We start from the raw sequence: 27,932 nt of genomic DNA on the forward strand, positions 1-27,932 counted from the left end.
TGTGCCAATTCGAATCATTTTAGCATGGGATTAAAAATGTCCTGGGTTTATTGTTCTGGACTTAGTAGACTGACTACACTTAAAAGCAAACAGAAAAATGCTTATAGTATACCAAAATGAAATAAAATATCAAATGATCAGAACATGGTGTAATAATTTATTAAATTTTCTGAGTGACCAAGGAAAATTACTTCATGCTTTCAATGCTTTCTCATCCCATAAGGAAACAATATTTCTAGGAGGTTTGGTGGCCCACAGCAAGCCTTGAAGCTGACAAGTAAATTAGTCTGTGTTAATTTACTGGGGCTGGGGCTCCCCGTTGTTTTTCTAGCTCTTCCCGGGGTATCACGTTGCTGCCCAGGCTTGGGAGAGGGGACTGTGCTAACCCAGGCTCCTCCTTGGAGACTGATCAACCAGAATGACAAGCTCTCAAGGCTTGTGCCTCTTTGCTCTTCCTCTCATCTAGTTGCCAGGCAGAGAACAATTCTGACTGAGTATATTATTTAATTATTCTAGTTAGTCATACTGAGAATCAACCAACATTAACCATTAAAAAGGAGAACAGAGGACAAAACACGACATATGACCATCCTGACTTCCAACTCAAAGTGGCATCCCTCCCCCCACTCAGGTCTGAACGAGGCAATTACATAGAAACAATAAAGGACAATTAAATAAATCAGGAAACCCACCAGCCTATTCTCCAGGTTCACTTACCTTGGTGCGAACGATGATTGGCAATGGCAATAAAACCAACAGAGTGAAAACTATAAGGAGAAACCGGCGATAAACTAAAATATAACTGAGAATTTTCATTGTCGTGAGCAGGAGCCTTTGATAGTGCTCTCCTCAAAATAAGGCAGATGTTAAATAGCCAATGTGGATTAATATTTCTCCAGCCCGTCATTATCACTTACTGCCCTAGAATGATCAACATGAGTTAAAATTAAATCTTGATTTTTATTGTTTTACTGTCACAATTAACATGGAGAGATAAGCCCAAGAGTGTTTGCAAGAAATCACATTCCACTTGCTAGTGTGGCTTGTGAAAGATACAACTGTTCTTTCCCTACTTAATTTGTTCACATTAACTAGAATATTGACTGGCCGTATCTAGGAGAAGGCAAAATTGTGAGGTTCATTAAGTTTGCCCACAGTGAGGCTCCTCTGGCCCTTCTGACATCCCCTGACTTCTGGGCTCTGCACTTGGGTGGTGCCTCGGGCAATCTCTACCGGATGCCTCCAATGGTCTTCCTAAGAAAGTGCATTTTCAGTGTGTGAATTGAAATAGCAATTCCAATAGTAGGAATTTCAGTGTATGGCAGTGTGAAAGGTAAAGGTTTTGGTACAGATGGATTTTTCTAGGGCTTCTCAGATAATGTGTTGAGGCAACCCTCTACACTGCCTACATGAAGTTTGGCTCAGAGAAGTGCCCCTGACCTCTCTCATTCAGGAATTCTCTGCACTCATTCAAAAGATAAGTAACACTGCTTCTGATGTTGAGCAGCACTTTTCTCCCCAGTACCACATTCAGTTGCAAAGTGATTTATCTACTGTTTGAAAGCAAAGTTCTGTATATTTCTTGAACCCTATGGCCTCTTTTGATAGAAAACCAAAAGTTATCATAAAGCCTTATATAAGCCCTTCCCTGTTCCACTCTTTCAGGATTGAGTTGATACTATTGTGCTGATATTGACTAAATAATTAACAAGGAATCTGCACAGAGATGGGTCATTGGGGCCATCCAAGGGGTGAGTGTGTGTGTGTGGGTGTATGTATATGTGTGTGTAAGCACGTGTAAAGATGGGTATAGTTCTAACAGTGATATGGAGGATGTATTTTATTTTTTTTTAAGATTTTATTTATTTATTTGACAGAGGGAGACACAGCAAGAGAGAGAACACAAGCAGGGAGAGTGGGAGAAGGCCTGAGCCGAAGGCAGACGCTTAAGGACTGAGCCACCCAGGCGCCCCTGGAGGATGTATTTTAATACTGCTCAGAGCTAAGGAGTCTGGTTTGTTTCTCATTATGTAGTAAATTAATAACCCAATACTCTTCAACTAAACAACTACTATGCATAGGTATAACAGAACACATTTCTTTCTACAATTTATAGTCAATTTCTCTCCATATAAGTAACCTTACTCTGATGTAATCTATGGTTAGCATTTAGACCTTATTTCTAATTCCACACTAATGTAACTCTGCTTTCTTTTCCTACCAAAGAAGAAAATTCTTTCACCAACACTCACCATATTATCAATGTAGATGAGAAAGCATTTTTTTCCCCTCTGTCTAAATTTCTAAAGATACATCAGGAAAATCAGCAGAGTAAACAGGAAAAAAAAAAAAAGTCTCCAAACCATAAAGGCACATTACATCTTGGATTTCTTAGGTGAAAAAAAGAGAAGGTAATTGCAAATGATAGTAATGAACAGGGAGCAATAATAATAAAAAGTGTAAAAAAAAAAAAACCTTAAAGGAACAGAGTTACTCAAACTGTTTCAATAGTTTTTTTTCTATATAACACCCTGTATAGTTCATTGCATGATTTTTTTTTTTTTTAAGAAACCTCTTCTGTTCTTAAATTTCCTTAGGCCACCTGGTGAGAGCATTTGAGCCTCACTTTCTTATCTTAGAGGTTTTTACTTTATGAGATGACACCCAAAATGAAAAGGCATTTGTGTGACATTTAACAGAAATGAGGGAACAGTAGCACTCAAACCAGACAGAGATTGAAGGGGAAACTCTTGACATTTGTCAGTGCCTCCTTTCTGTGCCCTATTTTCTCTATTCTGGTACTTTCCTCACCAGATTAAGGCTTGCAGGACCCTCCCTCTAGCCAGCTCAGTCTTCTGTGGGTGCCCCTTATTACAAAATGGTCCCACCTTTCCTTTATGTCCAGCCAATCTCTTGTTTCACTGTCACATAGAGCAGAGATCTGACAGGATACTTAATGCTAAGCATGAATGGCTGATGTGAGCTGCATACCTCCCCAGGGGTCACCAGAGAATGACACTCGTTTGGGAGACCTTGGCCCCCTTGGAAACATATCTTAGGGTGTCCTTCAAATCACAGCATATTGTTAACCAGCTCTACAATTGTCAAAGTGCACCTCTTCTTGGTACAGAAAAACATAAATCTCTCTTAATATGTTACAACTGTGTTATATTTGACCTATTTGACCTAAAATGAATTACATCAAGGCATAATCATGGATTACTTCATTTAAAACATGTCCTTTACAAATATAAAGATATTAGAAACATTATTCACTCATTCACAGTTATTTACTATGTGCCAGGGAATTTACACCACCACCTCATTTAAGCTTCAAAACACAATACAAGATATTGTAATTATAGGTATTGTTATAATTATTTCTCTTTTATAGATTTGGAAACTAAAATTCAAAGAGGCCATGTAAAATGTCCCAGGTACTACATGATATAATAATGATGTAAATCCTGTTCTTTCTGGTTCCTAAGGCAATGATTTTTTTTTTTGTACTATGCCATATGTCTACCATAATGACTATGAATGTGACACTAAACACTAAATCATCAGATCTAGAATTTGTATATAGACACATGATTTGGTTGGCTTAGAAACTGAAGCTCTAGGGTTTGCTTTTTTTTATGTTCCTTGAGCCTTATGGTTGAACATAACATGTGAAACTTGGGTTCAAGCATAAGCATAAAGAGAAAGAAAGATTCCTACTGTATATACTCCGAGTACCTTCATAAAGAAGTTAGACTGTCCAGGATAAGTAAGTTGTGTAGACAGTCAACCTGAGGGGAGTGGAAATCAGCTTTTATGTGGATATCCTACATGCTTCTCTCAGCCTTGTTTTCTGGGTATCTCTGTCTTATACCACATTTGCTCCCAAATTTGTGTTTTTCTTCAGGCCTTTCCCTCTTTCAAGAATATGCTTCCCTTCTCTATATTTAAATTCCACAAACCTTGAAGTGTGACTTGTAGACTCATCTCAAATCTGCTGCCTTCTACAGATCTGTCCTGATAATTCCTGACTTTCCACACACCCACCCAGGAGTCTCACTGGGCCAACTACAGCCAAATAATCTGGAGTGCTGGACGAAGGTACAGAAGCCCTGCCCTGTTGGGTCAAAAGATGGCTTCATGTTTAGTTGGCCTTCTACATAGTTTTCATGCATACTAATATTTGAGAATCATTGACTTGGTATTTGTAAGATACAGTCAGCCTGGAGTAAACCACTTATACTAATTACTATTTTAATAATACATGTAAATCTTAAATCTTCAATAAGACTGCAAACTCTCTGAGGACAGGGGACAGTAATTTACTCCCCTTTATGTCCCTAACAAGGTGCTAGGTACAAGTGAACACTCTGTGAAAAGTTTCTGTAAACTTACCTACAAATATAGATGAATGGGAACCAATAAAGCCTCATTGCTGATAGAGTATGGTTTATAAGAAGAGTACTGGGTGTTATACAAAACTGATGAATTGTTGAACACTACATCTGAAACTAATGATGTACTCTGTGTTGGCTAATTGAATTTAAATTAAAAGAAATAAGAGCAGTTCTTCAATAGAGTATTAGGTTTGCAGAGAGATGTGGCTTCTTTAATGGGGGAATATTTGCTCCATTGCAAATGTACCCATAAATACTAAGACAAGAAAGTGTGTATACTTTACACTTTGACTAGGAAAAAAAGTCAGAATGCTTTTACTGTGTGTTCCTATTTTCATTCTTAGAATTTTTAGAGTTCAAAGGGCATGGCACTTTTAGTCAATTGCTATTGTTGAGACCATGGAGTCAAACAATATAGGTCAGATTTTCTCCTCACAGTCATTTGTTTTTAAGCTTCGACAAGTCCTTAATTCTGACACTCACTAATGGTGCATCTCCATTTATATATTCTGGTTACGTTATAAATTCCATAACTTCTAGACATTGCACTGTGAAGGGTTTACTCTCTGAGTGCCATATGTGAGCTGTGCCCCCAAACCTTTTTAGACACTATGAAAACTAAGATAATTTTTTCCCTCCTAACTAGCATCTAGTGGTCAGTTTCCTCAGTAATTTTTAATATTTTTTTATTTCCTCTGGACCACTTTTCCATTCTTTAAGGTGAGTTCTCTTGATGAAAGTGAAACATATAGATGATGTATATAGTAAAATTTCCAGGCCCACACCAATTAACTGTATCAATTTTAATTTTTCTTTCCTAATATAAAGGATAAAGCCATCATGTGGGAAGGAAAATCACCCTGGAGACTCCAGATTCCTGCACAACTCCTAAACACCTAAATTTGTATACTGATTATTAACCACAACTTTAGTAATCATTCCTCCAATGCCCTGAAGTAAATGGCTGACTGAACAGTGAAGATTGAACTGTGTCCTAGGAGGTGAGGACCTGAACTCTCACAAACTGAGAAGCAAAGCACATTCCAAAAGAGGACCTATTTCCAGCAAAAAAAAAAAAAAAAAAAAAAAAAGCAGTTGCCAGAACACCTTAGTACTCCAGCCCAGATACAACTGGTCACACCCTCTCCTGGGGTGGGAGGAACGTTTCCCTTTGACCAAGACTGACCATATCTTTATCTTGGGCTCTCTGAGGGATAAAAGGGAAAAATTTAGGGGTGGAGGGAGGAAGAGGGAGATGTGGAGGAGAAGAGAAGAGGAAAAAGGACATTCTGGAATACTTGGCATGCCATTAGAAAAGAAAGGTGAATTGTCTAGAACTCTGTTTACTTTTGCTCCCTGCCCATCCCTCCCTCCTTCCCTCCCATGCCCAATCACCTTATGTAACAGTCACGTTCCAGCCATCTGTACATGTGAGACAGTACTGTCATCCTCGTGATAACCTGTAGGGTATTCAGAGGCGAACCCAGGACTCCTGGATGTAGCAGGTGTTGCCAGCATCTGGATGGGAAAGCAGACCAGAGTTTAAGGTAAAGAGAGGATTGCTTACAATTGATTCTAGGACTCCCTGCATTGGAAGCTGAGGAACCACAGAAACAGACCACATGATCCCAGCTGATCCAAGTGTTCAGTCCTCTTGTAAAGTTAGAAGGATTTCATATGGTTCAAAGCAGGCAGTCAGAAACTGCTTTTAGGTACAGCCACAGAGACCAGTTTAAAGAAACCAGGGAGGTAAAAATTTGGCCCTCGTGATCTCAGTTCTGCTATGAAATTCACCATTGCTCACAGCCGTTAGGTCTGTTTTTTCTCTCTCAGAAAAAACATTGGTATTTCTCCCACCATTTCACCACCAAACATATTGTCCATTTGAGCTTGGAACATCTCCTGTCCTTGTTGACAGTGAAGAGAGAAAGGGTTCACATAGTTCCTAACAGTGATTCATTTTAAGTATAGTAAGTAAGTGGCATTGACATAATCCAGCTTACTGTCAAGCTGACCTATCTTCCTTGGAAGTTATTTTTTACCTAAGTATAGAATATTTCACAACATGCCATTACCATGAGCCCAGGGAGTTAGCCAGGCTGCCCTCTTGCAGTAATTTTCTGTAGACGTAGCTACAGCATTCACTGTTCTTCACCATATGGCTTTTATTATTTGGGTTTGGCAGCTTTGGGTTAAAAATGGTAGCGTATAGAGGAAATTCATTGTTTATAAGAAGTTAATGTGTGCCTTGTGACAACTTAAGACCTTATGAGGAAACTACTGACATTTATTCTGACAAGTTATTTATGCTTACATTTTCATCCATGTTCTTTAACCACAGATTCAGAGAGGTACATTTTCAGAAGAGTATTTTCCTCTCGATTTATATGATTGTGCAGTTAAATCACATTAATTTACAGACCATGAGGACACAGCTTAATTTATACTTTTGGCCTGGATAAACATGATATAAAATGACAGTGGTGAGTAGTTTAAATTCTGGGAGATTTTAAAAGAAATGAGGCTAATAAAATGGACCCTTCTAAGCAAGTGAATTGATATAAATAAGATATGGTGCCTCCACAAGACAGCTTACCATCAAATGGGGAAGGCACCAAGCACACGGCCAAGAATTCCTCATGGCTTAGAGCATAAGACACGTGTTGTGACAGCGCAACTAATTCTGTTATCTCTGTTATCTTTTACAAAAATCTCCATGATCATAGTCCCTAAAATAACTAATTAGAAATTCTCACAGCAAGAGCCTTGACATAATGTGGTTTCCTCTACATGTGGGGAATCACAGTATCTCTGGTTTGGAAAATTGTTTAGGCCCCTGTGACACATTGGTGCTGAAAAGCCCATTTGTTTGATTGTGTTTTTAGCCCATTCTCTTTTTTTCCTAACTTATGTATGTATGTATGTAATCTCTATACCCAACGTGGGGCTCAAACTCACGATCCTGAGAGCAAGAATCCCATGCTCTTCTGACTGAGCCAGCCAGGCACCCCTAGCCCATTCTTGAGTGGCTCTAACCATGGATGATTTAAATCCATATTTAAATTCCATATTTAAATAACCCCTCACTTCTCTGTTAGATTCTTTTTTTCCTGAGATTGAGCCAAAATTTGTCTTCCTGTACCTTCCATCTACTTTTTAAAATTTGCTTTTTGGGATCATTGGGCTAGAGATGGGGAGGTAGAAATCCAGCTACTCTTCCAGACAACCTTTATATTTTTGAAGTCTCCCTTTGTCCACTTGCTTCAACTCTTCCTCAGGTCTCAAACTTGAAGTCTTTCCACTATCCGGGGCACTCATCTCAGATTAAAAGCATGAACTAGTTTTTTCTCTATCCCTGGCCAATAGAGGTATTAAACTCTATTACCTGAATACAGTGCTCTATTGCAGATGCTGCTGGGTAGACAGGAGCAGTTCTCATGTGGTTCTTATAGAAATGCAAGCTGCTCTGCAGAGTTTGTTTTGCATTGCCCTATTACATTGCTGAAACATTCTGAGCTTACTATCCAATAAACGTTCAAAATATTTTTCTGTGAGCTATAGCTTAGTAATCCCTATGTTGTCACGCTGAAAAATATGGAAAAATTTCCCTGTGAATTTCTATCTCGTTAGATTTTTACATGTTTTAAATTGCCATGACTTCTGTCATCTATCACATACATATGCTATATACATATTTAATGATAGTGCCCTCCATATTTTTATCTAAAATCATTGATAATATAGTCAATAGGTTCCTCTCTCCAGATACTTTTCTTCAAGTTGACATTCTTGCATTAGAAAGCAGCTCTTGGATACTCATTAACTCAGGTCTATTGAATTGTCTTCTTTTAGTAGACATGTACTTTTAGTAAAATGTAGTCCATTCTAGAATCTGGCCCAAGATTGACATCTCACTCACTCATGTACAGTTAACAGCAACAACTTTTGCCTTGTTGGCAATCAGGATGGCATGGTCCTGTCTCCCATCTTTAAGCACAAATCCACAGTTCTTTAAAAATTTTTGAAATCTACCTTCCCAGAAGTTTTTGTTACACATCTGATTATGTCTACTCTCTACTCCTTGGCTAGCATAAATGCCAAAAAGGACATAAACCATTTTTTTCTAAGGCATAAATTACTCTCAGCTTCACTAAACAGTTCTTCCTCTATACTTTGAAATATGCTTTTGTCTGGATAAGAAGTATTAGTAATTATACTTATTATATCATGGTTTTCACCAGAGAAAGAAGAACTATCCATCAGTAATCACTCAAAAATTAGAAATGTTCATTATTTTCTAGAAAAGAAATGTTATCAGTATTAAATATGTGTGAATGCATATATGTGACTCTGTAAACTCCAAGAGATCCCATGTGGAGTTAGTATGAAACGAGTAGTGTTGGAAACCACTAGTATTTTTCCTCCTGGCCACTCCTTCCTCTCTTTTCTCTTATAGGGATGTTATCTCCTGGGAAGACTCAGCATCAGCCACTTGGGGATCTCGTCAGAGGCACCCTAGAGAAGGAGAGAGCCTGCAATGGGAAGGACCAAGGCTGAGAGAGTGAATGGATCTCAGACCTTCCCCTCAGGGGAAGGAGGCATCACCTGAAATGATAGAGACCCAAGCAGGTACCTCAAAAAATTAAAAATGGAAATACTATATAATCCAGTAATTCTACTACTGGTTATTTACCCAAAGAAAATAAAAACACTAATTTGAAAAGATGATATACACCCCATGTTTATTGCAGCATTATTTATAATAGCCAACATATGGCAGCAGCCTAAATTTCCACTGATAGATGAGTGAATAAAGAAGATGTGGTATATATCTATATTTATATATTTACACATATATACAATGGACTATTACTCAACCATAAAGAAGAATGAGATCTTACCATTTGCAACAACATGGATAAACCTTGAGGGTATTATGCTAAGTGAAATAAGTCATAGAAAGACAAATACCACATGATTTCACTTATATGTGGAATCTAAAAAATAAAACAAATGAACAAACAAACAAAGAACAGAAACCGGCTCATCAATATGGAGAATAAATTGGCGGTTGCCAGAGGGGACAGGGGTGGGAGTATCCTCCACCCCAAATCCATATTCTCTATATCTGATATTTATTCTCCTTGGAGCATTATTCTAAGATTTGGCCATGTATAAAATTTGTCTTTCAATGGCCAATTTAACCACTCTCAATCTCAAGACTCTCCATATCTAAAACATTCAAGGCATTTGTCTGCTATTCCCCCATCCCATACTTTCTTAGAAGACAATTACTTGATTTTCATCTCTTATTGTGATACTCCTTTGGTCTGACAGCCTCATGGTAACTTTTCATCTTAACCTTGCTGCCTAGTTCCTGTTGGCTTAGTTAATGTATTATTATGATAGCTGATAAGTCAACTCTTTTATACTGGGAGAAGCACTCCAGTTGTTTACCAAGTAGATAGATTCTGTAAATATGTATTGTATCTGGATTACTACTGCAAGTTTTAAAGTTCCTTCCATTTTTCAACTCTTTCAAGACCTTAGTTATAGTCTCCTATATTTGCTTTTGTAGGCTTCATTATTCTCCCTTTAAAAAATCAAGGATTTATATGATCTCGCAGCTCTTACATTCTATATTTCTAGAACTGATTTATAGTCAAATAATTACTTTTCAGTATGTACATTAAAATTTTTCTTTCAAAAAATGTAGAATTCTCAAAATTTTCTAGAAAAAATGTACAGATTTCTAACTTTTGGTGCTCTTTCTTCTAAAAGTGAAAAAAAAAGCTATTATCAATATAAAACAAACTATCCAAAGTCAATCCAAATAAATAGGCAAGAGATTTGCTACCTAAAACAGCTTTGAGGGGCGCCTGGGTGGCTCAGTCATTAAGCATCTGCCTTCGGCTCAGGTCATGATCCCAGCGTCCTGGGATCGAGCCCCACATCAGGCTCCCCGCTCAGTGGGAAGCCTGCTTCTCCCTCTCCCACTCCCCCTGCTTGTGTTCCCTCTCTCGCTGTGTCTCTCTGTCAAATAAATAAAATCCTCAAAAAAAAAAATAAATAAATAAAACACCTTGGAGCAAACCTACTGGACATAGAACCTCAAGAAATCCAATCTATATAGTAAAAGGAAACTAAGATGATTTTACACAGAATCATTCATCTTTTCATAGACCCAGCAGCTTGCTGTGATCACTCATCCTGGAAGATGTTTCATAGACATTGAGTAAACTGTCTCAGAATTGACTTCATTGTCACATGTTTTCACTAATTATCTGGCAGCCAGTGCTCTATCCGGAAATGTGCACTTTGAACTTGAGTGAAAGGCACAATTAGTAGAGACTGACTTGGAAGTAATGAAAATTGAGGTAAAAGTAAAACTACTCTGAAAAAGGCAAGGAAGATAATTCAATGGGGGAAAGAAGAGTCTTTTAAATAAATAGTGCTGGGACAACTGTATATCCATATGCAAAAAAATGAAGTCGCAACCCTGCCTCACACTATATACAAAAATTAATTCAAAATAGATCAAAGAACTAAATGTAAGGGCTAAAACTATAAAACTCTTAGAAGAAACATTGGTTTAAATATTTGTGACCTGAAATTTGGCATTGGTTTGTTTATTTATTTTCATTCATTTACTCATTCATTCATTCATTCATTCATGTTGTTGTTGTTGGCTTTATCTAGTTTATTATTTTAATTGAGATATAATTGACTTATTATATTAGTTTCAGGTATACAGCATAATGGTTTGGGATATTTGTATCTACTGAGACATAGTCACCAGGAATCTAGTTAAAATCCATCACCACACATAGTTACAAATTTTTTCTTCCTTGTGATGAGAACTCTTAAGATCTACTCTCATAGTAACTTTTAAATGTATAATTACAGTATTATTAACTATAGTCACAATGCAGTACATTACATGCCCATGGCTTATTTATTTTATAATTGGAAATTTATATCTTTTCACCAACACTTGACACCTCTGCCATTGTTTTCTTTAGACCTGATACCAAAACCACAAGTAACCAAAAAAAATCTAGACAAATTTGGATTTCATCAAAATTAAAAACTTCTGTGCTCCAAGACACTATCAAGAAAGTGAAAACACACCCTGCAAAATGAGAGAAAATATTTAAAAATCATATATCTGATAAGGGTGTAGTACCTAGAATATATTTTTTAAAATTACAATTCAACAATAAAAACACAAATAATACAATTTAAAATGGGATAGAGATTTCAATAGACGTTTCTATAAAGAAGATATACAAATGGCCAATATGCATACAAAAAGATGCTCAAGATTATTGGCCACCAAAGAAATGCAAATCAAACCATAATGGAATATTATTTCAAACTTACTAGGGTGGCTACAATAAAAAAAGGAAGACAATAACAAATGTTGGCAAGGATGTAGAGGAACTGAACCCTATATGTGATTGGTGCGAATATAAAATTGTGCAGCAGCTTTGAAAAACAATTTGGAAGTTCCTCAAATGTTAAACATGGAGTTGCCATATGACCTAGCAATTCCACATTGAGGTTTATACCCAAGTGAAACAAAAACATGTCTGCACACAAAAACTCACATATGAATGTTTACAAGAGCATTTTTTACAGGATTTTTGAAAAGTGGAAACGTTCCAAATGATGAATGGATAAACAAAGTTTGGTATATCCATACAATGGAATATTATTAAGCCATAAAATAGAATGAGATCCTGATACATGTTACCACATGGATAAACCTGGATAACATGCTAAGTAAAAGAAGCCAGACATAAAAGGCTACATATTGCACAATAACTTATAAATGAAATGCCCAGGATAGGCAAATCCACAGAAACAGAAAGTAGATAAGCGGTTGCCAGGGGCTGGGGAAAGGGGAGAATGGGGATTAATTACTAATGGGTCTGGGGTTTCTTTTTTGGTTATGAAAATATGCTGAAATTAGATAGTAGTGATAATTGTACAACTTTGTGAATATATGAAAAATCCACTGAATTTAAGAGTGAACATTACAGCATGTGAATCACATCTCAATTTAAGAAAAGATAAAATGACTCAAAATTACACAATAAATGTGAAATTATTTGAAAAGTATAAAAGCACTTTGTCAGCAGTTCTCAAACGATCAGTCTCAGAATCCTCTATACTCTTACCTAAACATTTTCTCATGTGCCATTAGAAAATAAAATTGAGAAAAATTTTAAATATTTAGCAATTTGTTTAAAACCCAAAATAATAATAACCCCATTATAGGCTAACATCAATAATATATTTTAAGGAGCCTAAATTTACTCTTCAAAAAAACTGTGAGAATAATGGTATTATTTCACATTTTTGCAAATCTCTTTAGAGACTGAAAACAGTTGGACTTTACATTCCATCTATTGCCATATCATGTCATGTTGCCTCTGGAAAATGCCACTGTATACTGGTGAGAGAGCGAGAGAGGAAAGCAAATAATGTCTTTGATTATGAAAACAATTTTGTAGACCCACAGGAGTCCCCAAAGCACATTTTGAGAAGTGCTAAAATTAAACAAATATGAGGTAAATTATTGTTATTGGAAAGAAGTTTGCCTTCTATGGGAGGTAGGTAGTTAGAGGTACCCATTCAATTTAATGTTGATAAAAAGAACTCCTCACACTCAGAGAAGACTGCTATTAAATAAGAAAATTATAATTGTTAGGGACGCCTGGGTGGCTCAGTCAGTTAAGCGTCTGCCTTTGGCTCAGGTCATGTTCTCAGGGTCCTGGGATCGAGCCCCGCATCAGACTCTCTGTTCAGTGGGAAGCCTGCTTCTCCCTCTCCCTCTGCTGCTCCCCCTACTTGTGCTCTCTCTCTCTCTCTGTCAAATAAATAAATAAATAAATAATCTTAAAAAAAAAAGAAAATTATAATTGTTAAATCCTAGACCATGGACTGCTGTATGTTAGGATAATCACAAACACAGATATCATTATGGATTGAAGTAGCAGGGTAGGGTAGCCATCTATTTTATTGCTCAAATATGGACACTTTTGAGAACAAAAGGGATGCTATTAATAATTACCGTGGGGCTGTCCAAGGAAAATTGCATCATGTGGTCCCCTTCGCCCTGGCACAAACTGAGAGTTAAGTGGAGTCTAAAAACAAAGATTTGGGATCTTCAGAGGGTCTGGGGAGAGGGTTCTGGTCAAAGGGAATGAATGAGGTGGCAAAAGGAATGGAGATTGACCTGAGTAGATTAGTTCGTGGTATGAAGGATTTTAGAAATCCTGAGCACTCACAGAATCTTAAGATTAACTAAAAATTTCACTAAGAATTTTAAACACTTAAAGTAATCTATTTTTGAGTGTCAAAAATTAGTTTGATCCTGACAGACTTGTTGATTCACCGGCCACAGAGCTTTATCCCATTGAGAAAATAAAATGCAGTTGTGGTGAAAGTAAGTGGGAAATTCATGCTTTCTTCATCACAGAGGAGGAATTACTTTAATTAAGGTGAGTGTCCTTCCCTTAAGCAGAGACTGCAAACTCCAATGCCTTTGGGTTCAAGACGGTCAAACATGAAAGGGAAGAGCAAGCAGAGAACCTTGGTAAAATCGAAAGTAGACAGCCCATGAGAGGAGGCAGCCATCCTCGGGGCCAGTTTGTTGGCATGAGATGCTACAGGTCCCAGGCTATCAGATTTCTCAGATTTAAAAAAAAACCCTCAGTAACATAATCTTTTATGTGAAATTTCCTGATATTTAAATGTTGGCAACTGATTCAGTATGATACTAACAGAACTGAAGGCATGAATATAATCCTGTTCATAGTTCTTCCAACTAAAACTCTGTCTGTGACCCTTAGGATAGATCTATACCTAGCTAGCCACATATCACAGAGTGTGGATGACTCAGAGAACAAACTGTCATCATTAATTAAGAAAGAATGTTAAAGTCGGGTCTAATCGAGAAGTCAACGCCATCTTTGTATCCCAAGAGAAGCACAGTTTATTGTATATCGTTGCTAAGCAATCTCTGGAATATAAAATGAGCCTACGATGAGTTATGCTTGGGAATGCTCTAGCAGATACATTTATTACTCCAGCAGTAATAGGAGTTAAACATACAGAAGCCAAACTGAAGTTGGGCATTTGAGTCTTTTAATTCAAGTCCTTATATCCAAGATGAGCAACAGAACTTAATGGATAAAAGCTCACTCAAACCATGGTCACACTAAGATAATACCTTTGTCACCTCTCCATCCCACTGTAATTTAACATCTCATCATAATGTAAGAGACAAACAGTCCTATAGTATACCCTATGTCCATTCCTTACTGATAAATAATATACATTGAGAGTAACAAAATAATCTACTTTTTGTAGTGAAAAATTTGCAGTGCTGATTTTGCCCAGTGTTTGCCATCCCAACCACTTCTACGGGACAATCCAGGACCTCAAACACAATGCTCCCTTCCAGAGGGGCAGTATTTACTATCATATCAGCAGGATTCTGCTACTTCAAGGAGACAGATTCAGACAGCCAGTGAATTTGATTATAGATCAGGGTCAGTGTCTTGATACTAGCCCCTGTGGGAGAATCTGAATGAGATGCTCTATGAAATCACCATACCACCAGCAGCTTTAGAGACAGGAAACATCAGTGCCTAAGTCACTCAGCTTAATGAAAAGAGAAAGGGGGAAGGAGGAGAAAATACATTGAAATCCTAGCTGTAGAATCATTTACCTTGACTGATTTTAGACTGAAATCTTTGCAGATGCCCAAATGAACTCTTTGGGAGCTCTCTTTAGAACTCTGCAAAAACACCACCGTAGAAATTGGGGCCCAACAAGCCCTGCAATGGTGGTTTGCTGCAAGGCCCTCTGACCTGCACCCCTGTGTGCAGCCTGGCTGAGGGCACCTGGCAGTGAGCCCTGGTGCCCATTAGCATTGCTTCTGCTAGAAGGACCCATGGTAGACAACACATCAGCCCGAGGAAATGGCTGCCACAGGCACCAACCGCTTTGGCACAGGATGGGTACACTCTCCAGTGGAAAGACAGAGGGATAAAAGACCAGTAAATTGTCAACTCAATTTAAAACTTTTTTAAAACATGTTTTTTTTTTTTTTAAATCTGTGTCTGTTGTTTGAATTTCTGTTGCTTTTATTTCATCTAATTTGTGTCATTTCCTTTGTCATTTCTAATGCATTTTTTAGCTTACTTTTCCACTGGTGGCATTCCTTAGTTCATTTGATCTGTGGGTAAGATATTAACTGCCTTCTAACAACAGATGACAGCATGCTCTTTCTTAGTTCTCCACTTGCCACTTGCCGTTGGGGGGACTGGAACTCCTCTGAGGGCCACTGGAAATCTGTAAGTGGCAGTGAGCCTTAACTTCTTTCCCTTTTCCCAATCTTGAATTTTCCAATGACCAAGTAGATCCCCATTCACCACAAAGTTCTGTAAAACGTTGAACTCACATTTCAGTTCTGGTTCCTTCCCATCCAGCTTTTTGGTGGCTGCATTTCACCCACACCATCTCTCATGTGTGGCTACTAGCATTGTTTGTCTCCATCTCTACCAACAGCGCCCCTTCCCTTTGCGTCATTCCATGCCTGAGGCCCTCCAGCCAGATCCTACACCCTATAGGCATACTTAGCAATGAAAACTGGGCATGCTTGCTACTCTTGATTGAAAAGAATCCTCCCTTATCAGCTCCCCAGGTTGGAAGAGAGGCAGGGTCAGGTTATACTTAAATTCTATAGGTTTTGGTAAGATTTGGGTCATTGGAAGATTTAAAGCATAAAAGGAACTTAAACAGAGAGGTAAAGCTGAATGAATTAAAAGGACTAGGTGAATTCATTATCTATTCACGCATGATATATAAAGCTCATATCAAGCATTAGGGACTATGCTAGAAGTGGGTATACAAGGATAAATAGCACCTAGTTTTTGACTTTGAAAGGCATACAGCCTGGGTAGGTAAGGCCAATCTCTAAACAATTTCTGCAGTGTGATGAGTATTAAAATAGAGATATGGAGAACATAACTTGAAAGAAAGAAGGGAAATGCATAACTGTCAAGGAGGTTGTAGGGAATAAAGGTCAGGGTGAGCTAAGACATGAAGAAGGAGAGGAGTGTTTACTGGACAGACAGAAGTGGAATTAGGAGCATTCCAATCAAAGGGTATAGCACTAAAAACAATGGCACATCGAGGGTCTTGCATGTTGTCTGGTGTGCCTGGATCAGTGTCTGTGTGGGGAGAATGGAGGGCAAGAGGCTGGAAAAGCTGATGGAACCTACATGATGATGAACCCGGAATGCCAAGTTAAGAATCCGGACTTCATTCTGTAGGCAGTAGGGAGCCCTGAAGAAGTTTAAGTAGGGAAGTGCAATGATTGGTTTTACCTTTCAGAAAGATTACTCCACGCTTATAAGGGGTAAGAAAAAGAGTGGACTTTACTGAAAGAATACTGGGTGATTCATGGAACCCCTGGGAGAGCTGAAGAACTAGACTCTAGGCTACTCTGAAAAATGATACCCCATATCATGCTCAGGATGGGCTCCATTGGAGATGGCCATCTGAGATGCTGCTTCCACTGAATGCTACAGTGACTCTGTTTCCAGAACCAGACTTCCTGCCACGATTGCCAGCAAAATGCGATATGTGTAGAGCTTCCTTCCTCTACTTACACACTTCTGAATCCAAGTGTTACACGGATGAGCCTAAGTAAAGGAGCCCAGGTCTCATACCTGTGCCCTTGCTACCAAGAAGCCAGAGAAAGTAGATTTCTGGGATTTACCTTGGGAAGGCAGATTCCATGATGTTGGAAAATCTCTAAGCACAGCAAGCCTGGCCCCAAGGTGCTGCTTTGTCATTGCAGATAGCCATCTCACCTGACAATAGAGTAATGACAATAGAGTTAGAAGCAGGCAACCATGAGAAGAATTTAAAACATTTCGCAGTAGTTCAGGTCATACATGAACTCTGACACCAAAGTGGAAATGGAAAAGAGGAATCAAGACTAAATATGTGAACTTTTAGGGGGTGGAATCTGTTAAACCAGAAGACAGACTGGATAAGAGATCGGAGAAATAAAGGGCCATGGGGAGCCTGCCTGGAGGGACAGGGAAACTGAGCCTCTTAACTACAACTGATGAAAACAAAGGGCAATTATACTAAAGGATGGTAAAAAGTAAAAATAGGGGAATATATAATTTGATACTTGTTTGTTTTTAGTAATCTAGAAATTTGCTTTTCAAATATTTTGCTTTCTAATAATACTGACCAAATGAGATAATCATGTATTTATAAAACCTTTGGTTATTTTCAAGGAATTGAGATGCCCACCCAAACTCAAAACTACCTGACTTCCCTTCTCTGGAATATATATGTATTATATTTTTGCAAATTTAGGATATAGAGACAAATATTAAAGAGTCTGCAAGTTATCAGATGTTACTTTTTCTGGCATTTGGTTCTGTCTAGGTAGTGGTTTATTTATTTAAATACATAATTTGTGTCCCAATTTAATGTCTATAGAAAATATTTCTCTCTGAATCTTTTTGTGGTAATAGCTACTTACAATCTAACCAGTCTGGACTACAAGCAAAAGTGCCAAGAAGGATGAATTGCTTTGTCCCATGGCTACCATGAATCTTTTCCATTCAGGCAGGCACTGGGTAAATTCCTTGGGAGTGTCACTTTGGGGAGGTGGTGGCTCTGATCTGATGCTATCATCAAAATGGCGGCCAGTGAACATGTTCCTGGGTCACGTGGAGGCAACTGAGGAAGGCACAGCTTCCCTCCTGGCCAGACAAACACCCTAGACCAGTACAAAGACTGCATCTGTTGGCTGCTTCCTCAGAGCTCCCATAGGTTCCTTGGAACCTTTGTTTGACAAGCCAAAGCTCTTTCTCTTTCATCTGTAGAATTTGGGCAGTGAGAAGCCTCTCTTTTCTTTACATTTAGTCCTAGGGAGTGTGGGCATTCACTTCCTCTTGGAAGCAGTTACTGAGTAAATAAGGCCCCTCTAGCTCTGAACAAAGATCTATCTTGATAAATTCCTTTCATCTAGACAGGTCTGCCTAGCTACTGTTAAATTCGCCCTTTGTCTTTTGATTCCTTCGTTCTTATAAAAATAAACAACAAATCACAAAGTGTTCCTGACATCTTAGTACTGTCATAAAATCTAGACAAGTGATTCTAAAGTTACCAGAGCAATCTTTACTTAGCTGCATACAATATATATAATATTAGTTTATTTAAAAAATATTAGCTGTGTTGTGATGGAAATAGGCTCAGGTTTGGAGTCATCAGCCTTGGGTTCTACAGACTGTTTTTAAGCTATGTGAAGCTGAGCAAGTCAATTAGCATCTTTGAACATTATCTAAGAGACAGGACTGTTTTGAGGACATGAGATATTTGTGGAAATATTTTGTTAACTGCCAAGAGACACACAAACTGATGTGTTGCTGATGCTGATGCTGCACAGGAACAGAAGGGATGTGATACACTCAGGACTCAGCATCGCCTACTAAATCCTGGGTAATCTGCCACACTGAAGAAATACTTTCCTCCGTAACCCTACTTTAAGTCTGTTCTTTGGCCACCCACTGACCATGCATTCCACATCAGGGCTTTTCACAGTTTTTTTCTCTGCTAGCAATTCTCTGCATTCCCATTAGTGCTGACAACCATTTGTCCATCCTTCAAGTTTCAACATAAATATCAGTCCTTCAGATAAATCTTCCTGGCCACCCAGAGTGAGCTGGGTCTATCCAGCTAGACCCTCATAGTTCCTGTGTTTTATAGCATTTTTTAGAATTGTAATTTAACTATCATTTCCACAATTAATAGTATAATGTCAGTATTTACCATCATACTATAATTTCTGTAAGAGGAGGAGTGACTTCTGTTTGGTTACTGTGACCTAGTTCTTAGGTCTTTGGACAGTGCCTCTGATATAGACATTACTCAGTAAGTATTTGTTGAGTGAAGGACTCTCCTGTTTTGCCATATTCTGATGCATCTGGTTAGGAGAAACTTCTTCCTGATTTAATTAGATATTCTTTCTCTCATTGAGTGAATCAATTCCACCAGATATTTATTTTGGATCCTAGGTAACTCCCAAATGCTCCCACAGTACCCTGTACTTTCCTCCATTACAGATGCTATTAAATTTACTTGTGTGTTGTTAAAAAAAAAAAAAATACTGATGTCCAGGCACTGCCTCAGACCAATTAAACTAGAATCTCTCAGTTGGAACCCAATATCATTTCTTGAAACGTCTCCCTGGTGATTCTCTTATGAAGCCAGAGGTGAGAACCAATGACAATTATACTATATCCTTATCAACTACTGGCATGTCTTATCTCTGCCAGGAGGCTCAGGCCTTTGAAATAAGATTTATTCTCTGGATCTAGCATAGAACTGAATATTTTAGAGAGTACTCAAAAAATGTTTTTGAATGAATGGTTGGGTGAATGTGTATCACTGGGGTAGAAGCAAGTACATATCAACACAAGACCACTCTTATGTCAGATATGGGTGGTAAGGAAATGCTGTAATAAAGACAATGACTTCTAAGTATTATACCAAGGCATTCTCTATTGAGTGAAAAAAAATCTACAGTAACCTATTGTTGACAAAATTCAAGATGTTGTTTTTTTTCCCTTCTTGGATAGTACAACAGTATTTAAGTCATATAGATTTATTTCCAAAAGTATTTAAAAGGTAAACATATGCCAGTGGGACAATGATAGTATTTTCTTTTTGACACTAAATGTAGAGAACAGGATACTGTTTGGAGGAGAAACAAAAAGGAATAAAGTTCAGTTTTTCCAAAACTCTATGGCTAAGAACTACACTGATTTTGTCAATGAAGCTTTATCCATAATTTTGCATACATCAGTAGTTTCTTCTTTTTTAACCTCTGAATAATATTTGATTTATGGATATACCATATACCACAATTTGTTTATCCAGCCATCAGTTGGTGGACATATAGATTGTTGCCAGTTTTTGGCTATTCTAAATAAAACTACTATGAACACTTGCATAATGCCTTTTGTGGACATATATTTTCAATTCTTTTGAGTAAATACTTAGAAATGGGATTGCTGAGTCATCTGGAAATTTTATAATAAAAAAAACTGCCATATTATTTTCCAATGTGGTTGAATCATTTTGTCTTCCTACCAGTGGAATGTGAGTTCCAGTTTTTCTACATCCTTGTCAACACTTGGTATTCTAAGTTCTTGAAATTTTAATCATTCTGGTTGGTGTGTAGTGGTATCTCAATATGGCTTAAATTTGCATTTCTTTATTGAGTAATGATGTTGATTATCTTTCATGTGCTTATTAGCTATTCTAGCATATATTCTGTTTAAATCTTTGGTCTTTTTAAAAAAAAATCAGAATGTTTGGTCTTCCTACTATTCCTATTATTATTATTATTATTATTATTATTATTATTGAGTTCTAAGTATTCTTTATATATTCTCAATATAAGTTCTTTATCAGATACATGTTTTCTTTCAAGTCACACTGTGATGTAAATCTTTTGCTATCAGATATTAGAATATTGAATAGTACCACCTGTTGCCTGTCTGACCCAGCTTCAGGCTCCACACCTTGGTTTGTGTAGATTCACAGCACAAGGCTATGCAAACCAGATCCACTCAGCCTTTGCAGTCCTCCATGGCACTAACTTTCTGCTCTGGACATATTCTTTTCCACTGCTCCTAACAGATGCCATGCTCCTTCTTGTGCCAGTGTGTATGTCTGTATGCTATTCCTCCTATTGAATGAAATACCCTCCCTCTTCTCTCTTCCTTTTTGGAATCTACATATACTTAAGACTTCCTTTATGTACTTCATCCTGTTACAAATTTACAGTAGAATATATTGTGGTCATGTGCATAATGGTTTGGGAGTCAGACAAACTTGAACTCAAGTATGGATCCTGGCATTGCTAACTCTGACTATGGCTGAATTACATAACCACGTTAAGAGTCAATATCCTCATTCATAAATTAGGAATAATACGAGTGTGTTGTTTTCTCACAATGTAAGTGGGAATAATGAAAAGAGTTGTTGTGAGGATTAAATCAAAGAAGGCACACAGAGTACTTTGCATAGTACCTGGGATATGGTGAGCACTTAATGCACAGTAAATGTTGTTATAATGGTAGTGATTTATAATAATAATTTAAAATTATAAGAAAAAAATTTTAAACCTATTTAGCCTGCACTGATCTCTGTTTTCTCTGGGTTTCTATTGCATAGAGAGTCATTTCCACACAGTTTGGCCTTCATTGTTTTCTTATTATTTCATATGTGCAGGTTTTGCCTCTGTGATTCCATTGTAGGCTCTAGAAGGCACCTAACACAAAACCAAATGCATAGTAGGGATGCTGTATAAACGTGCTGATTGGTTGATGGGTTTCACCTCCAGGCTGCTGAGATAAAACTCAATAATGCCGCTAAGTGGAACAATTCAGATCAAGAGTGGGACCTTTCTGAATCTTCCAAAATCAAATTAAGGGAAGATTTGTGCTGTAGCACTAGACACAGTGCAGGAAGAGAACAATTAATGTTCTTGTTGGAATCGGAATGGAAGCCATTCCTTTTATTAAATGTCCCAGACCTGGGCTGCACAGCATGACATGTGCTGTTCTCCCCTATAAATTTGAGATTAGGATCCTTGCAATATCTATTTTGCTTTTGTAACATTCATTTGTCTTCAGACTGAAACTTCCCTTTCTGAAACCACAGATTTGTTTGCTGTCAACACCTGTGATATGAAAACTCTTTCATTATTCTGACGACCATAATTAAGAACATTTACCACATCCCAATGCAGAGTGGAGAATGATCACAAAACATCCGGAAAACAATCAATATAAGTGCAAAAAAAAATCACTTCATTTATTTGTTCTTTGAACTTATTATAAATGCTCCCACTGTTTATCTTTTAGCATATATAATTCAACATGCATAAAATTTGGCTTTAAAGAGATGAATGGGTGGCTCAGTTGGTTAAGCAGCCGACTCTTGATTTCAGCTCAAGTCATGATCTCAGGGTCCTGGGATAGAGCCCCGGGCAGGCTCTGCCCTTGATGGGGGGAGTCTGCTTGAGGATTCTCTCTCTATCCCTTGCTTCTGCCCCTCCCCCGCTTACTCTCTCTCTCAAATAAATAAGCAGTTCTGGAAAAGCGAATTATAGCAATAGTTGAAAAGAAGGAAGCAAATATCCCAAAGGATTTTCTGAGTGTTTTGGAGGGTGCTACTCTCCTTTTCAAGTAACCATATATTTAAATTCTCCATTCCCAATCACTACTACTTCCACCATCTACCATCTCCCACTTGTTCTTCTGCCCTATCCTGCTAGACCCCCTTCTGTCTTCAACAACTCATTTATGTTTCTCATTTTAATCTCTCCATTCTTATCCTGGCGTCTCCAAATTCCATGGCCACCAAACACCCTACTCACAACATGTGTTCCTCAGTAGCGTTTGCGGAGCAATCATTTAGTAAGCATCTACTACGTGCCTGATGCTGTTCCAGACACACACATCACCACATTTCATCTCCCAATACAACTATCAAGTAGTCACACTCACTTTCTCCATATAGGGAGCTTGTTGTTGTTAGGCAATTTGTTTATCCAGCTTTTATTGATTTGCTGGTATCCTCCATACCCTGGTCACATAAAACTTGAAAGTAGTAGGGTTTTAAGAAAAATATCTTTGAATTGACAAAAGAAACTACTTGGAATTCTGTACTGCTTTTAATTTAAGGTATAATTTATCAATCATAAAAGTATAGCAGAGACATGAAGCATATTATTTATTCAATTTATAAATAATGTTTTATGCTTTATATAACTTTTTAAAAACTCCTTGCAATAACTCTGTGTTCCACAGATGGACGAGCCCCTGGGAACTAGGCAATACAATACATTTTATCTTATTAATTATTCCATGTTATCTATTTCATGTGTTTATGCTATACTCTCTAACCTAATTACTTAACTCATTAGGAAGCTTCTTGATTAAAAAAATGGTTAAGGAAATAGGGCTTGGAATAAAAATGTTGAATATTGGATTCAATACGTACTATCTGTATGACCTTGGGAAAGTTATTACTCGGTGCTTCTATTTCTTTTTTTTTTTAATCAATATAATGGTGATAAGAGTACTTACTCCATAAGATTATTGCAAAACTTAAGAGCTAATGCATGTAAAGTGCCCAGTATATTACCCAGAACATGGTAATCATTCCCTGCTAAGATTACTGCTATCATTATTATTATCATTGCTGAGTCTATAGTGGTTGCTCAATAAATACACTCAGTTGGAATTCAAAATGGTTCATCTTCCTCAAACTGAAGCCACTTCATGATAGTCATGATGACCCATGGGTAGATAGAATTTTTTTTATCCAATTGGTATACCTTTTAGAGTTAAAGGGATTCATTAATATTTACGCGGGACAGTAGGCATAAACTAAGTTTGCACTCTGGAAACTAGAGGTATGGTCATGGGAAATAATATCCTTAAAGAATGGTTTTCCAAAGCTCTGTTCAATAGCTCCATGTCTTCCTTTTCCAAATTGGTTTTAAAGATCTAACCACTTAGCAACTGACCAGAACTTAACATTGTCTGTAGTTTTATTATCCAGTATGAATTACAATGCCAAATTATTAACTCTAATATCAACAACTGTTAACTGTTTTTTATTCCTTGGTGTTTTTGTCATGGGTAGTTGTTCATACATGTTTATTTATTAGTGAAAACCTTACCCAAAATATCTAGAGTCAAAAAGTGAATTTGCTAACAAGTACTGGGAAGTCCGTCTTTCTGTCATTATTCATATATGATCATGGTATCTATCTATTGCCTGGAAACATAAATATATATATATATGTATATATATATATATATATATACATATACATATATGTATATATATATCTTATCTTTATAGTCCTTCTCTATATATTTTTTGGTCTTTCTGGCCTTTTTTAGATTAAATGTCTCCTTTATGGTAAATGCCAGATCCTGAAAAAAGGCATTGACATGTGATTTCCAGTTAGAATAAAAACAGGCTGGGTTGATACCAGAGTTCTGTTGGTTCTATGTCTTTATTCTAACCTAACCTCCTTTTCTCTCACCCTCATCCAGTTACTTTCGGGAGAAAACACACTGAGAGCTTACTAAAATATTTGTCAACAGATACCGCTATGATGGCATTGGAAAAAATTTAGATTATAAGCAATAAAAAATATAATCCAACTCATACAGCCTTGTTTTCATAAAATCATTTTCATTCCTGTCACACTTAATGAATAGAGCAATGAATCCTCTGAGTTTCCACATACAATTTTCCTAAGGGGATATTCATTTATAATGCCAAAAGCAAAAGGAAAACAAGTGATTTTTTTCTCTTACAATAACCCACTTCAGAGAGTGCCAAAAGGCCATTTCATTTTAATTAGTAATTTGTAAATTTTGAAAGATGCCCTTCCTCTCCCAACATCTCCATTCTGTCCTGACTCCAAAGCTCACCACCATCAAAACAATAACTAAAAAAGAGAGCCAGTGAATAACAGCCTTTGTCTCAAACCCTGATTCTTATCCTTACTTTTACTGCTAAAGCATGGGGGAAAGGTAATTTTCCTTCCCATAACCAGCACTCTCTTGTGACTAGTTAAAGTTTTCTTTGGGGCAGAAGAGCATTTTGCAGGACCATTATAGGGAAATCAAAGATGGATAACTTGTACTTTCTTACGGTGCTCCATCAACACCCTCTCTTCCGTGGTCCATTGTGGCCAAATGCAGAGCATCCAAGGATAATGGCTGGTTTTAAGGCCACTCTGCACAAAGCCATCTTCACCATTAGAAATATAGCTCAAACTCACTGTACTCATGGTAGAATCTTAGCACTTGAATGCTTCAATGCTGTAATGATTTGTAAAGAATAGAACAACCAGGCAAGTGATAGTAAGACCAATTGACAAATTCAGGAGAAGTGAACACAAATAAACAACCCAAATAGTCACCTGCATCCCCTAACTGAGCAATATAAGTTCTGTACTTTATGCACAATTTTTTATGAGAGTGGAAGACCTCATTCTTTACCTTTGTATAATCAACCCTTCATATAGATTATGGTATACAGTAAGGTCTAGATAGGTGCATAAAGACAAAAACTGAGATCTCACATCCCCAGAACAGCTCCGAAAGAAAATTCCATTCACATTTCCATCCTGCTTCTAACCATTTCCAGATCATCTTCATGGCTGGAGCTAAAATGTTGCTTCCTCGGGGAAGTTTTCCTTAATCCCTCCCTATCCCCAAAAAGATTAGGAACTCCTGTTGTATGCTTCAAAATACCATGTATTTCCCTTGTTTGTAATTACTTGTGGAACCAGCTCAGGCATCTAAGATGTGTTTAGTTCAGGGACCCCAAACTACAGGTATGGCTCTTCCTTACTCATACCCACTGGGTTTTCTGGTTCTCTCCTTTGGACTTATGGATGTCCCACTGTATAATGTGTGTTTGGGAGGTCAGGCTCTCTAACAAGAAGATTAACTATATACTAAAGGCGCAAGCAAAGGAAGGGCACATGGCAGGAGTAGAAGGAGAAAGAGACATTCAACTTCAATTCAATTATCTTGAAATTTGCCATCAAACCATCTCATATTTTAATATCTGCATGTATATTGTTTGAATCAATAAAAATATTTTGATTAGAATTATTAAAAAAGGGATGCACCCAAGTCTTGTTATTGTTTCAGGGTCCCACTGGCCAGGCTGTGGTGAGGTTCTAGTGCAGCATGCTGAGGAGGGAACTAACTGGTACAGGTCTAGATGTAGATGATGGACCATCTCTCCTGAGGAAAGATGGGCAAGGACTCTGCCACCACAGGACTCCTGATCACTTGAGCATGCTTTTCATGGTGATTTTTCCCCTAAGTCCACTCACTCAGTTCTTATAGAATGTTCTTGACCAACTTCTCAGGAATCATCCCCAGGCCTTTACTGAGTCTCCTTCCCTTAGTGTGCCCTTTTCCCCCTTTGCCCTTTTCTCTTTCCTTCCTGTCACATGTACTTGTCCTCTTTACCCTTACAACCACCCGTCTCCCCATTCCCTTGTTCATTTTCAACAGATCACCTAACGCAAGGACTCTTATATATTTAAGAAATCTTTTGGAAGAGGTTATTTGGCAATATTTTTCTCAGTTAAATTTCTGCTGCTGATAAATAGGAATAAGAAGTGGAGAAAGCTTCTCGACCTTTCTGTGATTATTTTTTTCCTGATGCTGTTTACCACCTTGCACTCTGGTAAGTATACTTCACTAGTGAGTTAAGTGAACAGTCTTTACCATATCATGTGCAAAACTCATTAATTTGAATTTGATTTGAGAAAAATTACTTGAGTGCCTTCTTGCCCTCATCGAACTTAGAATCTGTAAGACAAACAATGAACAAGTGAAAAAAGCCTAATATACAATTGCAAATTGTGATAAGTGCTTTTGTGGCAGGTATGAATTATAGTCAAGTAAGCCTGAACTGTCAGATTAATCTGTTCTCTTCAAACAAATTTAAACCTACCTCTGAGTCCCCAACACATTGAACTGGTGGGAAATTCAATCTCAGTCATTTTAGGGGCCACCTCCTCCTCCTTCAGTCTTCAGGCCAGCATGGTGGAGGTTGGATTGTTGAAGTGACTGAGCCCACATGGCCCTGAAAGGGCAGGCAGCCTGTTGCCCCATGCTACATTTGAACTCAGAACTCTTAGCTAAGGCAACGAGTCTAGTTCCAAGGGACCAACATTCCTAGAGACACAATAGGATCCTGCTCAGCAGAACTGTGAAATTCTGCCAGGAAACTGGAAAGGAACCACTGCCTGTGGATTCACACTCCTGTGTCCCTTCCCTGGGTTTGGAAATGTTTTCTTCCGACCTTGGGCCCTCAACCTCACAGGCATTAGCCTTTCTTCTCTCCCTTCTGGAGTACCCAGTACAATCTCCTCTTTAAAAATAGGCCTTCTGAGACCTGGGAGAGAAAAATAAAGAAAACAAAACACAATAGCTCTCAGTATTTTGATTCCTCTATACTAACAAAAAGAAAACACAAATTAGTATCTTGATGGACTCTCCCAATACAATATGCAAGAAACACATGGGGCTGCACTGAAAGGGGATAACAAGGTAGAGTTGATGATTTAAGAAGTCAGACAAGGCTACTGGGGGCTGCGAGAGGTGAAGAAGCCAGCTATAGGAAGAGCAGGGCTGAGGAGCACTCCTGGCAGGGACGCTACCATGTAAAAGGCCTGGAGGGAGACCAGAGCTCTGAGGGCTCTCAGACTGGAAGACCAGCTTGAAAGAAGCTTATTAGATGATGCAGAGTGTTATAAAATCAAGTTGGAAAGGTAATAAGGAATCTTTCCAAATACCGATCACTTATTGTACCCATAAGTGTATTATCTCATACAACTCACAACTGGCCTTTATTAAGAACCTTCTG

The 27,932-nt window shown here is 37.8% G+C and overlaps 1 protein-coding gene and 1 long non-coding RNA gene across 8 annotated transcripts in view; both read right to left on the reverse strand.

Moving 5' to 3' along the window:
- SLC13A1 (solute carrier family 13 member 1) overlaps nucleotides 1-5,804 on the reverse strand; it is a 119,076-nt gene extending 113,272 nt beyond the window's left edge. For 4 of the 7 annotated variants that reach the window (XR_003516473.2, XR_003516474.2, XR_003516472.2 and 1 more), the window contains exon 1: nucleotides 718-887. Coding sequence is in view for 3 of the 7 variants with exons in the window: in XM_027574075.2 (XP_027429876.1) it covers nucleotides 718-816 (99 nt within the window). In the remaining 4 variants the exon portion in view is untranslated. Of the gene's footprint in view, nucleotides 1-717; nucleotides 890-5,792 lie in introns of those variants that run through there. The other 3 variants (XM_035723231.1, XM_027574076.2, XM_027574074.2) reach the window with 3 other exon arrangements.
- A 69-nt stretch (nucleotides 5,805-5,873) lies between these two features.
- On the reverse strand, nucleotides 5,874-27,143 carry LOC118356134. The gene is made up of 3 exons (XR_004819450.1): nucleotides 27,018-27,143; nucleotides 17,197-17,290; nucleotides 5,874-5,915 (listed from the first exon to the last, which is right to left on the reverse strand). It is a non-coding gene; the product is annotated as an uncharacterized LOC118356134 (long non-coding RNA).
- Between the last annotated feature and the right edge of the window lie 789 nt (nucleotides 27,144-27,932).

This window comes from Zalophus californianus, chromosome 12, assembly GCF_009762305.2.
Source record: "Zalophus californianus isolate mZalCal1 chromosome 12, mZalCal1.pri.v2, whole genome shotgun sequence".
In the NCBI taxonomy this organism is placed as follows: domain Eukaryota; kingdom Metazoa; phylum Chordata; class Mammalia; order Carnivora; family Otariidae; genus Zalophus; species Zalophus californianus.